Source organism: Zalophus californianus, chromosome 2 (assembly GCF_009762305.2).
Source record: "Zalophus californianus isolate mZalCal1 chromosome 2, mZalCal1.pri.v2, whole genome shotgun sequence".
Classification (NCBI taxonomy): domain Eukaryota; kingdom Metazoa; phylum Chordata; class Mammalia; order Carnivora; family Otariidae; genus Zalophus; species Zalophus californianus.
The window spans coordinates 61,012,176-61,027,774 of NC_045596.1; the positions used below are offsets into that span (position 1 = coordinate 61,012,176).

A 15,599-nucleotide genomic window follows, 5' to 3' on the forward strand; every position below is an offset into this window, starting at 1 on the left:
TTACGTGAGGAAGGACACAAACGCTTACTATTCTGGCCAGAAAGTGCCACACATGGCTCCATCTGCAGGTCTTTAGTGAGGACCGGTCAGGAGGCGTGGGGGAGGCAGGGCTGGGAGAGAGCCTCGAGCAGGGCAGCCATGCAACAGGGGCATCTGTACTGTGCAACAGGAGTATGGACTTTTCTGGACAGCTGTCCTGCCACATTGTCCTGTTGTCTCCGGCACGAAGACCAGAAAGACAGATTAGAGGGTTAGAACTTTTAGCCCCATCCACCGATCTCAGAAGGGGAGTGGGGGGCAGCAGATTAAGCTCTACAGAAGAAGATTGGATGAGCTTCCAGGTTGGCAAACACATCTAGGTCCTGGGAGGGTGATGTGCCCTGAGAGGCATGAAAGCTTCATGTACCACAATGTCCTACTTTGCCCTGTGCATCTCTTACATGTGGCTGTTCCTGAGCTGTTTCTTTGAAAATAAATGGGTAATAGTAAGTAAAGCACTTTCCTGAGTTCTGTGATCTGTTCGAGCAAATTAGTGACACTGAGGAGGGGTTGGGGGGAACTCCAATTCATAGTTGGTCAGTTAGAAGTATGGGTAGCCCAGAATATGCAATTGCATCTGAAGTGGGGGCAGTCTTGTGGGACTGAACCCTTAAACCTGGAAACTCTGATAATAACACCAGGTAGTTAGTGTTAGAATTTAATCGACTCCTAGGACACCTAGCTGGTGTCCACAGAGAATTGGTTATTGGTGTTAGAAAACACTCCACATACAAAAACCCCCTAATCTAAGAAAATCTAATCAAGGCAGACTTTATCCATTCAATCTAGAAGTTACCCACAGGCTGAAGAACACATTTTTTTTCCTTTCTTTCTTTGTAGTTATTAACCTGTAATAGAGAAACCTTTCCAAAAGTTTTAATTAGGGGCCCCAATGTTCTGTTATCTGATGACATTCATTGATAAAGATGGAACAGTGAGTTCAGGGTCACAAAAGGAATCCCTGTTAGTACGTTGGAGTTTGTCCTTTTGTTCTGGGCATTATACCACAAATTTTACTTGCATGTGAAGTTTTTGTTTTTGTTTTTTAAAGCAGAAAAGAGTATTGCTTAAGCACCAGTAAAGATAATAAAAAACATATAATTATTCCAGCACACTAGTCTTAGCACCAATTAATACCTTATAAGATATGCATTTCTTTCACATCTAGCTAGAACGGTTTAAAGTTTTACTGTGAGAGCATTCAAGAATAGTTTATTTCAAAATAGAGTTTATAGGACAGGGTATCTTTTATTAAATTTTCACATAAAAAGGAAAAAAGTACACAGGGCACTAACTATAAGCACCACCACAATTAACTGGGCCTCATCCCTCTGTAAAGAAGAGGCAAGCAATGTATCATTTTAGTAACATTTTTTCCTGGTCTTTCACTTTCTGTATCCTCTTTTCTTGATTTCTGATCATTGAAGACATTGCTGAAAATGTTGATAAAATAAAGTTAGATTAGCAACATCTGCTCTGGCTTTAAATTCTATAAGTGCTTCTTAAAAGGTCAGCTTGCTACTATAGAATAGATACGTTCTGACTCAGGAAGTTCTTAAACATTTCAAAGTAGCATATTTTTGAAAAGACTGATATTAAATAGCTAAGGGTAAATCTTTACTCTTTCAGTTGTTTTAAATGAACATAATTATTATAGAAGTAAGACATACTAACTGTAAATAATTTGAACCCCTCAGAAGGGCACAAAGAGAGACGAAGGTGAAGGTCAGTATTTGTCTCTGCTCCCCCAATCTGCGGAAGCCCCCTCAGAGGCCATCACGGAAAACAGTTTGGTGAATATATTCGTGTGCACGCACGCACGCACGCGCACACACACACATTTTGCTTTACACAAATGGAAATATGTGGTATGAGCTGTTCTGTAGCTTGCTTTATTCACCTAAAAAAAGTCAACATTTTTCCAGTTCAGCTCATGTTTTGTTACGACTGCACAGTATTCCATTATATGGATGTACCAACATGTTAGTAAATAAAATTTTAAAAAGTGGATTTCTCGTGCTTCTCTGGAATGAATCAGTCATGGGGATGACAGGTACAGCACAGGGAATGGTATTGTCAGTGGTATAGTAATCGTGTTGTGTGGTGGGTGACAGGGGGGAGGCCACACTTGTGGTGAGCACAGCATAAAGTACAGAGAAGTTGAATCTCTATGTTGTACACCCGAAACTAATGTAACATTGTCAACTACACTTCAGTAGAAAAAGCTGCTTTCTCAGTGCAGAGGATCATAGGGCAAGGGAGGGAAAGCTAAATGGGAAGAAATCAGAGAGGGAGACAAACCATGAGAGACTCTTAACTCTAGGAAACAAGCTGGGGAGGCGGGGGGGGGGATGGGGTAACTGGGTGATGGGCATTAAGAGGGGCACGTGATAGAATGAGCACTGGGTGTTACATGCAACTGATGGATTGTTGCATACTACACCAGAAACTAATAAAGTACTATATGTTGGCTAATTAGATTTAAATAAAAAAGTTGCTTTCTTAATTTTCATAAACAATGCCATTTGTAAACAGGCTTTTATGTGTTTGTACAATCTTCTTTTTTTTTTTAAAGATTTTATTTATTTGACAGAGAGAGACACAGCAAGAGAGAGAACACAAGCAGGGGGAGTGGGAAAGGGAGAAGCAGGCTTCCCGCCAAGCAGGGAGCCCAATATGGGGCTCGATCCCAGGACCCTGGGATCATGACCTGAGCTGAAGGCAGAGGCTTAACGACTGAGCCACCCAGGCGCCCTTTGTACAATCTTCTCTTGAATTAATTGCTGTAAGTGGAATTGCTGGGTCAAAACATATGTGCAATTTAAATTTTGATAAATGCTACCAAAATTCTCTCCAGAATATCTGTTTCATAATTTCCAAGAGACATTCCATCCAGACAATGCATCAAATAAAAAGGTCTCTTTATTTTTTAAACAGATACAACATGTCTCCCACTTAGGTTATTATATTATTATACTGAGTGTATACTCAGATATATACTCAGAAATGAAGTCAAAATGTGAATAAAAACGGGGCCAATAAGATAATGCATCTGTTAAAAAAATCACAATAAACTTAAAATCGAATGTTTTTCTTGATGTATATCCATAGGGATCTGGGATTATCAGAAGGGATTTGGAGTTTTCCCTAATAACAATTTGGTATAGCCTTAACATATTAAAAAAAAAAAAGTGGGCTTTGGAATCAGCAATTGCAGAGATCAAGTCCAGCTCTACTACACATTGTGTGACTTTGAACTTACTGATTGTGATGTGATCTTCAGTTTCCTCCTTTTCAAATGACCTGATATTAGTACCCACCTCCCTGTGTTGTTGTGTGGCTCACATAAAGAAAATGTAAGTCAAGCACAGAGTACAGCGCCTGGCACATAGCTGGTAAGTGCTCAATAAATACTAATAGCAGCTGTTATTTCTGTTATTATTACTAAGGTTAAATTTACTTGAGAAGGAATTGTTCTTAGAAAAATATTTATTATCCTTCATCTAGCAACTTATATTCCCTAAAGATGGGAAGATGGACTAAGAATAACAAGTATACTCCAAAATTATTTCTCTCTGACAAAGGCTCCTGGATTCATGAATTTATACCAGAAAAGCATAAAACATGATAGCCCTCCCACATCCATGGGAACACCCACTTAGAACTTATGCCCCAAAAGTTGCCTCCCATCTGCAGAGTACTATAGTTTCTCAATCCAATAGCTTTAGTACATTTAAAAGTAGTTTCTCTTTTTTATTTAGTGATTCACTGGGTGGCACAGTCTCTTCTAGCCTATGCTAATTTAAATCCTGTGTAAGGTGAAATAAGGTTATTTTGTCTTCTAGGTATCAACTGCAATCTTATCCTGACTACTGTCATACAAATGCTTGGTACAGACCTCACAGGGACAAGAAAGACAGTGTGTGGGAAAGTCTCATGTGAAAAACTGCTTGAAACGTGTGCTACTGAGGGTTGGTCAGCAGTGTTCTTGTCCCTATTAGATGACAGAGTAGAGTGGGGCTTAGGTGACCTGCCCAGGGTTGTACTTACTTAATAATAATTAATTCAGGGATTAGTCATGGCTAAGACCTTCATATTTTGACTAAGGTTTCTGAATTGCTTATTCCATATCCTCTTCAGCGGCTCTATAGATAGGAGGATTAACCTGAAGGGAAGGTGGGTATTCTTTTGAGCAAGGAAGATCTCTCTGAAATGTACACAGTACCTTGGTTCTTCATCTGTAAATCTTCTACCAGAGTTTGCAAGCTTTCCAGTCTGTTCTGAAGCTTCCTGCATGTTTTTCCTGTTGTTTCTATTGGCTGAGACTGTGAAGCTATTAGAAAATTGCTTAGATGTGATATTAAAAGTCTGTCGGTATTTTAGAAATCTTCCAATTACAGGTTAAGCAACCTTTCCTTTAAAATAATGGAAACTTTAAAACACTATTTAAAAATAAAAAAATGTTTTCACTAAATATTGCAATACTAGTTTATTTGATTGTTTCAAACCAATCTGATTTATTATTATTTAACTACGTAGCATTAAATGGGATGAGTGAGAGGAATACTTTAAATTTAATGATATGTTCTGCATTATAAATGACAGCTCTTCATACCAAACCTGAGTAGCTCCGTTAACTTAGGGTTTGGAAGAGCAGGATTTAATACTGACACTGGCAACAGTTTTGAATGTGCATGAGACCAAGTGCCTGTGTTGGTGGCTGTGTCCTGAGTGAGGACAGTGTTATATGGTGGGGGAGAGGGTGCGGACGCTGACATGGCCGCAGTGAGCCTAGAATGAACGTCGCAGTGGCAGGTGACGGGGGCTAGAAGCATGCCAGCTAAACTCTAATAAGTGTGCTCAGTTTTGCCAATCTCTAAAGAGATTGATTGGTCATCTTGAAGTTTTAATTTCGATCTTAGTCCCTGACTTGCTGTATAATCTTGAAAATATTTTTTGGTGGCTCATTTTCCTATAAAAAAAAACAAACCCCTTTTCTGTGCAGATATTAGTATTAAAGGCAATCATCTAAGAATTATTCTAGTTCAAGAGGATGAAAAACAGTTCCTGAGAGAGATAGTTTTCACATAAATAATATATGGTGTTTGATGAGTATCTGACAATAGAAAAAAATGCCATGCTATTATGTAATCACAAATTAATAATGAGGTGACCAGAAGTATTGTTCTACTCCCACAAGTCACTGCTCTAATAGTTAAAGAATTTGCTGCTCTAAAGTTTTTAAAAATACTAAAGGATAACTTAGAAACGTAAGAGACGAAGGAGGACAAAATGCAGAAAAAAGATGGTAAAAAAGAAAATGTATTAAAATCTGTGATTAGGTTGTGATTTTCATATTTTGGGGGGAATCTAGAAATGTGTGAGGCAGAGAATTCCTAAAGACTAAAAGCTGACTGACTAGTGATGCAACAATTTGCCTAGTTTATCCCTTGTCAAAGGGGACGCTGCCTGAGAGCACTGGGGTTGCCTGCACTGCTTTCATAGATGGAAAAACATTTCACATTCAATTCAACATATACATACATATATCTAATGTCCACTTAAATCTAAATCAAACCATTTTTCTCATCTGTCTGAGCAAATAACAAATGAACTTAAAAATTTAAAAATGAGAACATTTTGACAAGTTTATATGATTGATACTTGTACTTACAAAGGCAGAGACTGAAGAGAGCCATGGTTTTAAAGAATGTAAATAAGATAAGTCACAGCATTTAAAACAAAAGACCCAAAACCTTATAGTAAAATAGGGGGGGGAAGTTAATTACTCATGTCAGAGAAAGAAAGAGAAAATATTCACATATAATATTTCTGCATATTTATTAAGGAGAGAGTGTGTGAGTGTGTGTGTGTGTGTGTGTGTGCACGTGTGCATGCACAATAGCTATTTTATTTAAATAAGACTCAAGTTACACAGCATCAGTTAGAGCTTGCACATAAGAACACCATGTAAAATCTTATTAATTCTGATTATGGAAAAGAACTTTCAATTCACCAGAGCAGGAAATCAATTAATCTCATCAGTGATACCAAATCATTCTTACCTTTAACAGGATCAGGTGAATGAACAGGTTTGGTGGATCTATATTGTGATGTGGAACCCACTGAATCTTCAACCGAACTAGTTAGGAGTGAGTGAACTGGAGACTTCTTAGGAGAAGAATGGAATGAACGAGAAGCTGAATTTTTCACAGATGGACTTGCTAAAATTTGGCAAGAACAAAAGTAAAGGACAGAATTAACTAAAAATAGTATATTGCACCTCTTAAAAAGTCAAACTTTCATGAGAAAATGTTCCCAAACATTTCCTGCAGAAAAACAGGAACTGAGAGAATATATCACCAGCAGACTTCCATTGAAGGAAAAATTCAAGGCATAAGAGTAACATGATACCAGGTAGAAAGTAAAGTATAAATACGTGGGCATATCTAAATGGATATTAACTATAAAAACAATGCAAATTATCCACTGTGGTATTCACCTTTATAATTAAAATACATATGTGACAACAATTGTATGTAATTTGAAAGGATAGTGAATGGAATTAACATGCTCTAAAGTACTCCCAACGCAGGCAAAAAAGTAAAAGCACTCATTTAATCTAATAAGGCAAGGATATATGTTGTATTCTCTTGTAATTATTAAAACCACAGTAGAAACATGTAAGTGAAGTAAAAAGCATTAACTTCAAATAAATTCTCTTTTTCTTCAAAATATTAGTTTGTAAAGATTTCTCTCAGGTTAAAGATTATTTAAAAATTAAGAATTTGCTTTTATTTTATTTAAAATTATTGTTTTGATTTTAGATATAGATTGATAATCTTCCATTAAAAACAAGAAACCATCTCTTTTACTTCACACCTCATTTTTCCCTATTTACGTTATTATTGTCCAGATTTATAGCTAAACTTCTGTTGAATAACTATCATTTTTAGTTTCATTCTTTCCCCCATTCATTTTATTCTCTTCTATAGGAAGACCAATTATACCTTTCAAATCTAATATACTCTCTGTAATTATTTTTCATCTTTCTTTTTGTGTAATTTTCTCTAGGAAGTCCATCAAGTTTATGTGATTTCAGTCATGCCTATCCTATTTATATTTTCTCCAGGGCTTTCCCCTGCAATGATTTTATTATTCTTTTCCATTTCTAGTCTGTTATGCCATTTTGTTTTTCAACAGATTCTGGTATCTTCCATTTTCTTCCTTGATCTTCCTATTTTACAGACAGGATTATATGTCTTTGGAAATTATGAAAAGAACCATCTGTCTCCATTCTTTCTTCTCTTTTCATCCATTCAATAAATATTTACTGAGCACTTGCTATGTCCCTGGGATATATCAGGAAACCAAACAATTAAAGACATTTGCCCTCGTGCAGCTTTTGTCTAGCAGGAGGTGACACAGTCATGTTTATGAACAACATAAATTAGCAATTTACATATTAAAAAAATACTAAGTGTGATTTAAAAAAAGAAACAGGGTGACTGGGAGTACGGCAGAGTTACAATTTTTACAGAAGGTGGTAAGAGTAGTCTCACTGAGTAAGTGACACCTAATCAATGGCTTTAACGGAGCTGAGAGATTAGCAACATGCAAGGAACAGTGGCGTAAAAGCCTTAGTATAGAAGCTGCCTGGAATGTTCAAGGAACAATTCAAGGGAGGATGAAGCAGATGATTTGGGGGGGGGGGAGGAAGTGAGCCTGAAGAGTTAATGGGGACTTACAGGCTACTGTAATACCTGCCTTCTACTCTCATGAAAATGAGGAGCCACTGGAATTTTAGACAGGTGCAATTTCTGTACTTTCAGTGAATACTCACCTGTGGATGGGAATGTAAAGCAACTAGATGGATCTTCCAGTTCTCCTGTGTGTAATGTGACGGGCTCTCTGGAAGCATAAGGATGGTCATGCAAACATTCCATTCCACAAACACAGTGTTAAGATTTATGGAAGAAGCAAGCTAACACACATAAAAGTGATAACTTAAAATATAAACTAAAGATGGCAGTTATGATCCTAAATTGCAGAAATCCTAAAATACCCTAAGAGGGAGATCCAAAGTTACATTATCTTTATGCCTTCAGTACCCATGAACATTTTGCAGAATAGAAATGTAATAATATTGGTTAGAAGATTCATTTTTTGTAATAATAGCTATAAAACCCAAATATTTCTCTCATGGATTCTAAGAGACACAATCCTAGTAACTTATTTAAAAAGAAAAAGAAAAGACAAAAAAGGAACCTCTCTTGGCAACAGTAGCATCACTTTACAAAACTATCAGACTTACTTAAATCAACAAGTTGAAATCAACCACATTGTTCCCTGTGGTCTGGGTAATGGTGTAAGAATAGGATGGTAATGGTTCCCTTGGAGGGGGTTTGTGATGTCAACACTGTTTTCATTATAATACTACTAAGATATTATCTGCTTTTTAATGTTCAGTCCCTCACAAATATACAGTGGAGTTTCCCAGAGGCTCCACGATATCTGATGTCACAACAGATTACATGCAGATGCAGATATGAGAATCCAGCTGTCTTTTATTAAGCCACACGTTAAATTGTAAAACAATGCCTTCCCAACAATTTTTTGTTTGGAAAAATTATTTTTTATAATAAAGAACCATTATGTTAACATGTAATAAACTTAGTTATTTCTAAATGTGTATCACAATGTTTTAAATTTTTAAAATGCTTAATATAAAAACTTATTTTCCAATATTTAGAATAGCAATAGAAATGACCTACACAAACAAAAGTTCTTAGGAATCTTCAATATTTGTGACTACAAAGGAGGCCTGAGACCAAAAAGTTTAAGGATAGCTGTATTAGGAGAAAAGCTGTGGAAAGGAAGGCCGTGGCTATATTATGCATAGCCTTAATTCTCAGGGCAGTTTGTTCCTGCTGCAGTAGGCAGTGGGGTGCCTTTGAAGGTTTTGGGGCTGGGAAATGGACATAGGCTGAGGTGTGCTTTTAGGCAGATCAATTTGAAAATGATGTACAGAAGTGACTGGAATGTGCAAGAGACTGGAGATTTCAAAACATCCACAATAAACACTGTCAAGGCCACCACAAGAGCCTAGTAAGAAAGGGAGTGAGGCCTAAGCAGTGTGGTAGGCTGACGCATGGCTGCCGTGTGTATCTGCTTCTGAATACCCAGAACCTACGAGTGTTACAGAGACTTTGCATATCTGATGAAATCAAGGGTCTTGAGATGGGGAGATTATTCTGGGTTATCCAGGAGGTTAGCCCAAGCATCTATAAGGGGAGGAAGGAGATTTCATTCGGAAGTGAGAAGACAATGTGGCAATCTCAGCAGACAGAGAGATTTGAAGATGCTATGCTATGCTGCTATCTGAAGATGACGGGAGAAGCCATGAGCCAGAGTGCAAGGAATGACGCTCTAGAAGCTGGAAAAAGGTAAGAAATGGATTCACCCCAAGAGCTTCTGGAGGGAGTGTGGCCCTCCCAACATCATTACTTGTCCCAACGGAACTGACTGAGGACTTTGCGCCTCCTTGGAAATGTGATTTGTGTTGTTTTAAGCCACTAATTTTGTTACAGTAACCATAGGGAATTAATACAGGCAGTTCGAGAGGATGTACAAAGAAGAAAATGGATTTGAGACCTGCTTTAGAGTCAAAATTAATAAGATTTAGTGACTAGAGAAACGAGACAAAGGAGAAAGAAGAACCAAAGATAATGTTAAGAGTTTAAGCAGAGGTGCCCTGGAAATCAGGGTGCCATTTACAGAAACAGAAGATGAGATGGGGGGATGGTTTTGTGGAATGATGGCCTTTGTTTCGTCTTGGTCATTATGATCTTCAGGTCAGTATGTTTCAGCTCCTGAAATATCCATCTAGAGATGTGTAAAAGGGAGCTAGATGTTTTGAAGCCTTTATTGGAAACCTCCCTTAGGGCATAATGTTGCTCACTGTTATAATAACATAAAATAAGAAAAGTCAATTCTCTATAAAACTTCTGAGAGATGTGGCTCTCAGAGTAATTCAAGCACAAATCCACGTACAGAAGTGTTCATGTCTTTAATTTTTTATTCCGTTCCAGGTATACGGACTATACTGATTTAACTTAAAAGGTTGCAGAAGTTTCTAAATGAAGAAACATTGCCATAAGATATTGAGTAAAGCAAAGATGCCGCAATGACAGTGAAATGTTGTAGTAAAACAGCAACTGTGGTATTCTTTCTCATTCTTTTACGTGTGAGTTTTAAAAATGGCCAATTTGCCACAGTAGAGAGCATTCAAATGCTTCTTTAATTTTCTAGTATGATTCACACTTTTCAGAGCTTCTATAAAATATCTGAAAACCTCTTCTTCCCGGGGTGCCTGGGCAGCTCAGTCAGTGAAGCATCTGACTCTTGGTTTGGGCTCAGGTCATGATCTCAGGGTCATGAGATCGACTCCACCTCAGGCTACACTATCAGCGGGGAGTCTGCTTCAGATTCTCTCTCCCTCCCCCCCCTCCACCCCGCTCCCATACGTGCGTGCTCTCTCTCAAATAAATAAAATCTTAGAAAGAAAGAAAGAAAGAAAGAAAGAAAGAAAGAAAGAAAGAAAGAAAGAAAGAAAGAAAGAAAGAAAGAAAGAAAGAAAGAAAGCCTCTTCTTCCCATTTGAACACAGGAAGGGGACAGGTCCAGCTTTTCCTCCCCAATCTCTCTCTTCACAAACACATCATGGCTGAAAGAAACAGGTTTTTCTGGTCATAGGAAAACTAGAGCAGAGCATTACATATCTTAGGGGAGTAGCCCCTCTGTGCTCCACGCCTAGGACTGGGCTCTTTCCCAGGGAGCTCGGTCTAGGTACACAGACGTGGTCACACACCTGAGCTCAGGGGCCAGCAAGACCTGAGTTCAAATCTGCCTTCACTGTTTACAAGCTGTATGACTCTGGCAAGTTGCTTAAGCAATCTGAGTCTTCATTTCTAACCCATATATGGACATAATAATGCCTAAGTCAAAGATTAAGTTAGATAGACTAAATAAGTCCAAAGCATCCAGAAAATGTAAAAATAAAAATATGCAGTAAATAGCTATAGATATTAATAGGTTCTATATAGTGTCACATACCTACGTGAGAAGAAAATCAAAACTCATTTAAAAGAAAGATATATTTTAGAAAGATTCAAGTTCATTGTATATATTGATCAAGCAGTGGAGACAGTAAGAAAATATTTATAATACTATCTTAATTCATTCACTAAACAAATGTTTACTGAATGACTACTCTGGTGCTGAATATACAGCAATGAATTAGCCTCCACCTAACAGGATTTAAAGAGAATTCATTTTCATAGTCTTAGGATATAAGAAAGGCTCTGATATCTCTATTTTTTTTTTTAGGTGGTAAAAATAGAAAAGATAAAAGTAAGTTTTTTTTTCCAGGCAGTCAGTCAATAAACATGTTAAAACTGTAAGCCCATGTCTGTCTTGCCCACTGTTACATTCTACAGACCTAGCGTGGAGTGCAGCATGTAATGGGCAGCTAACCATCTACTGAATTAGTGAGTAAAGAGTAGAAATGGGGACTCATGCAGTCAGGGACTGGTAAGATCATTTCTTACCTGCTGAGAGTATCACTGGATTTACTACCTTCAGTGGAGTCCCTTAATGAGTTGTTGCTTCTGTTGGCAGAAGGGTGGGAGAAACAAAGAGTACACAGTGTTATTTTTACTTAATGATAAAAGTGCCTGTTCCTCTGAACACTGCTTTACACCAGCACTGATTCAGAGCGAGACTGGGGCACTGGCTTTTCCAGGTGGAGAAACAATGTGAAGAATAGCCTGAAGACAAAAGGAATTGACTCCTTTTGGGAACGAGGAGTAGTCTGTTTTGGTTAGAGCACACTATGGGAGTAAAGCGGGCTGGTGACAAGTTAGGGAGCTCCCTCAACTTCAGACTGAGAGACCAGGTCACTAACACAGCAGACAGTGAGGAGCTGATGAAGGCCTGAGAGCAATGCCCTCTGGGTCTTACATGGATAACAGATTAATATTAGCTTTTCCTTCTTGGCTAAAAATAAAAGAGGTTGTTTCTGTTGAGGGGTTATGGATTTCATTTCTTTATGCTCTTTTTAGGACTTCATTTAAAAACTTAGCTCTTCAGTTACTGAGGGAAATAGGATTGTTCTCTGTGGGGTTCTTATAATCCTGTATTGAGGGTGTTAGACTTTCCTTCTGGACTACCTTCCTCTCAAAAGTTAGGTAAGCCATTATAAATGAGTGTGAAATGTAGAAAAAGTCTTCCATTTTTGTATGGCCTACCATGTAAAAATCTTCCTATGGGTAAACAGCAGCAAAATTTAAAATAAGCCAAAAAGATTCCTGTTGATTTCTAGAAAATACATTACACTGAAATCCAGTTTAGTTTTAGTTAATGTAACAGCTTTCCTTCAATGCCCAAATGCCCATTGATTCCTATGTAAACTGTCTAGACTTCCCAAATTACCTGGAAACACAAAAAATTCTTGGACAATTAATTAGATCAGAATCTCAGATTCTTCTTACCTAAGGCATCTCTCTAATCTCAGGCTTGATTCAGTAATGCAACCTCTTACTCTATCATCTCTATATAGATAAATATAACTCTCAGTTACTTATACAAAGAACAATTTCCAGATTCCATGTATTTTTAGAATAATCCATTGCTCTTTAAAGCACAACAGTAGATTTTAGGCCTCCAAGCAAATTTTGCAGAAGGCTGCCCCTGGAATTCATCAACTCAGAAATGCTTTCATAGACCCTTAAAATCTTTAGGCCGAATTTAGACTTTGGTGACAAGGTCATTTGTAGGATTATAGCAAATTAACATACATTCTTTAAAGGCAGGGACCAAATATGTTCATGTTCAATACAGTCCAATATAATTTAAGCCCACGATTAGTGGCTAAAGTGATGGAAATCACCTGACCAGAGAAGTCATAGTAATCTTTGTGGAATGATTAGTGCTGGGAGCCAGCGCTAACTTTTACTTTTGGCTTTGCCTCTTTGCTTCATAGGAGACGACAAATCAATCTATGCCTAAATTTACTCATCTGTCAAATGAGCTTAATAATCAGCGCTGTCCTGGCTTAGAAGGCCTATTATAGAGTTCCCATAAAAACGAAAGTGCTTTGCACATATATGCATTCCTCACTGGGGTGGCCAATGGAATGTTTCCAACATGTGATTCAGACAATGCAATGTTATGCTATGTAACTGGGCTGCGCTTACTATTTTGCTATTACTATTAATAATATTATTAATAAACATTAAATATATTCAGCTAATATTTAGCCACTTCAGGTTAACATATACTAATTGAACATCTTAAAAACTAGAGATTGTTTATATATAGGTATTATTTCAGAGAGTATTACTTTTAGATATTTGTCATATAACCAGAAAATGAACATTACAACAGGTTGTTGTAATACTAACAACTAATATATAATTAGAATTATAATACTAAAAATACAGTGTGTACTGTATTAAAATGTTTTGTGAATTTAATAATAAAACACAATAAAATTTTAAAACAGTATTTGAGAAGAATATGAGAATCTCATTGATTTCTGCAGGTATATACAGGGAAGGGCTGGTGAACTTGTTGAATCTTTTTTGGGTGTGATCTTTTATTAATTTGGTATATGTCATTGGCATGAATACCTACAGAACCAAGGACTCTCCTACTAGATTATATCTGGAGAGTCATGTAATTCTCACGGTTCTAGTTTAGCTCCACCATTGAACTGTGTGGCTGCAGGCAAGTCAGCCTTTCGAAACTTATGTTTTTCTCATTTTTAAGATGGGCTAAATAAATCCTGCCCTGTCTTGTTTCAAACAGTTATTATGATAATCAAAAAAAAGATTATGGATGTAAAATCTGTCGGGACCTATAAATTATGAATGTAACTTTGGGTAACACCTTGCCACGACTTCTTTCTGAACAGAATAACTGTATTATTTGCTCTTGATACCAAGTTGTTTGACTTTTGCTTAGTTCCTTCACTTTCATATTGTTTTCCCTGGTAAGGTCAGATCGTCTCCGAAGTTAGTTAAACCTCCCCCTCCCACAGGGAACCACGCTGAGAGAAGCTCTCCCATCCTGCAGTACACCCAGGCTTACACAGCTACGTAGGAGACCCCCAGGGATGGTGTTCTCCCTTCCTCTTCGGGCTTGCCCAGGGGCACAGCTGGTTCCTCGTTGATCACACTTCTCAACTCTTGGAGAAGCTGTTTCAGGTCCCTTGTCGGATCTTCCTTCAATGTGTTAGGTTTCATAGAGTGCTGTATTTAAAACAATTTACAAAACAAACACCTTAGTTTTTTTTTTTTAGATTTGTATGCTATTTCCTATTGTAAAATTAATTCAGCTGGTAAATAGAAATTATGAAGGAGAAAGAAGAAAAAACAAAAATCACCTATAATCTTATTACTCAGGGATAATCAATAACAACCAATCAATAATGAACACAGTGCTGTATCTAATTTATAAATGTGTGTATACTTCTTTATATATCCATATTTATAAATTAGAGGATACACACATAGGATCAAACCATACACATCTATTTTTAAATCATTTTTAAAAAAATTTTAACAATGGAGTAGGAATAGTGTACTATGTCATTAAATATTTACAACTATGTCCAGGCAAAATAATTCCAGTACTTTTTAAGGGCTGAATTTTATAAAGCTACAGAACTTTAGAAGTAAGGAACTCTTTAGAGATGAATTAATTTACTCCCCCATTTTACTTATGAGGAAAGAGACCCTCAATATTTTCAAACTGGGTTAGTTGGTATTTGAGAATAATTTTAAATGCTTTTCAGATATATAAGTATTCCCTTATGAATATTTATAATAAAAATTACAGATGTTCCCAATAGGCACCTCAAAAGGGGAAACCAACTGATAGTTAGCAGTTGCTCTGGTGAGCAGGTGGTCTTAGTTGGAGGACACTCATGGCTAGAAAGTCATCAATCATCACCAAGCTATTTTAGCTGAAGGTGTCTGTCCCAATGTAGAGTTAAACCCGCCATATACATTGGTTGTTGAATGAACATTGGTTTTGCTTTTCTAGGGTCTATTCCAAACAAGTGTTGATGTTATTGATATAATCCTCACATCCCCCTTCCCTTCCTAACCCTGTGGACAAACCACAGATAACAGTCAGCTGAAGATGTCAAGAGTTCTGACTGAATGTGTGGTTAAGTATGGTCTTTCCAGTTTATTGATGGAAATTGCCAAGAGTTCAGAGTTTCATAAGTTAGACTCCATTTAATTATTAAGTTTGGCTCCATTAATTTAAAATACATAAAGACATGAACAATTTTTAATAGACTTCATTTTTTTAAATTTATTTTTATTTTTTTTAAGATTTTATTTATTTGACAGAGAGAGACACAGCGAGAGAGGGAACACAAGTAGAGGGAGTGGGAGAGGGAGAAGCAGGTTTCCCACAGAGCAGGGAGCCCGATGCGGGGCTCAATGCAGGGCTCAATCCCAGGACCCTGGGATCATGACCTGAGCCGAA

The 15,599-nt window shown here is 37.2% G+C and overlaps 1 protein-coding gene across 12 annotated transcripts in view; it reads right to left on the reverse strand.

The window, feature by feature from the left end:
• Positions 1 to 1,222: 1,222 nt before the first annotated feature.
• CCDC158 (coiled-coil domain containing 158) overlaps positions 1,223 to 15,599 on the reverse strand; it is a 98,517-nt gene continuing 84,140 nt past the window's right edge. For 9 of the 12 annotated variants that reach the window (XM_027600194.1, XM_027600196.1, XM_027600205.1 and 6 more), the window contains 6 exons: positions 14,190 to 14,350; positions 11,648 to 11,707; positions 7,883 to 7,950; positions 6,105 to 6,263; positions 4,265 to 4,364; positions 1,245 to 1,472 (listed from right to left, as the gene is read on the reverse strand). In XM_027600194.1, the coding sequence (XP_027455995.1) occupies positions 1,352 to 1,472; positions 4,265 to 4,364; positions 6,105 to 6,263; positions 7,883 to 7,950; positions 11,648 to 11,707; positions 14,190 to 14,350 (669 nt within the window). In that variant the 3' untranslated portion in view covers positions 1,245 to 1,351. Of the gene's footprint in view, positions 1,473 to 4,264; positions 4,373 to 4,425; positions 4,455 to 6,104; positions 6,264 to 7,882; positions 7,951 to 11,647; positions 11,708 to 14,189; positions 14,351 to 15,599 lie in introns of those variants that run through there. The other 3 variants (XM_027600200.1, XM_027600202.2, XM_027600203.2) reach the window with 3 other exon arrangements.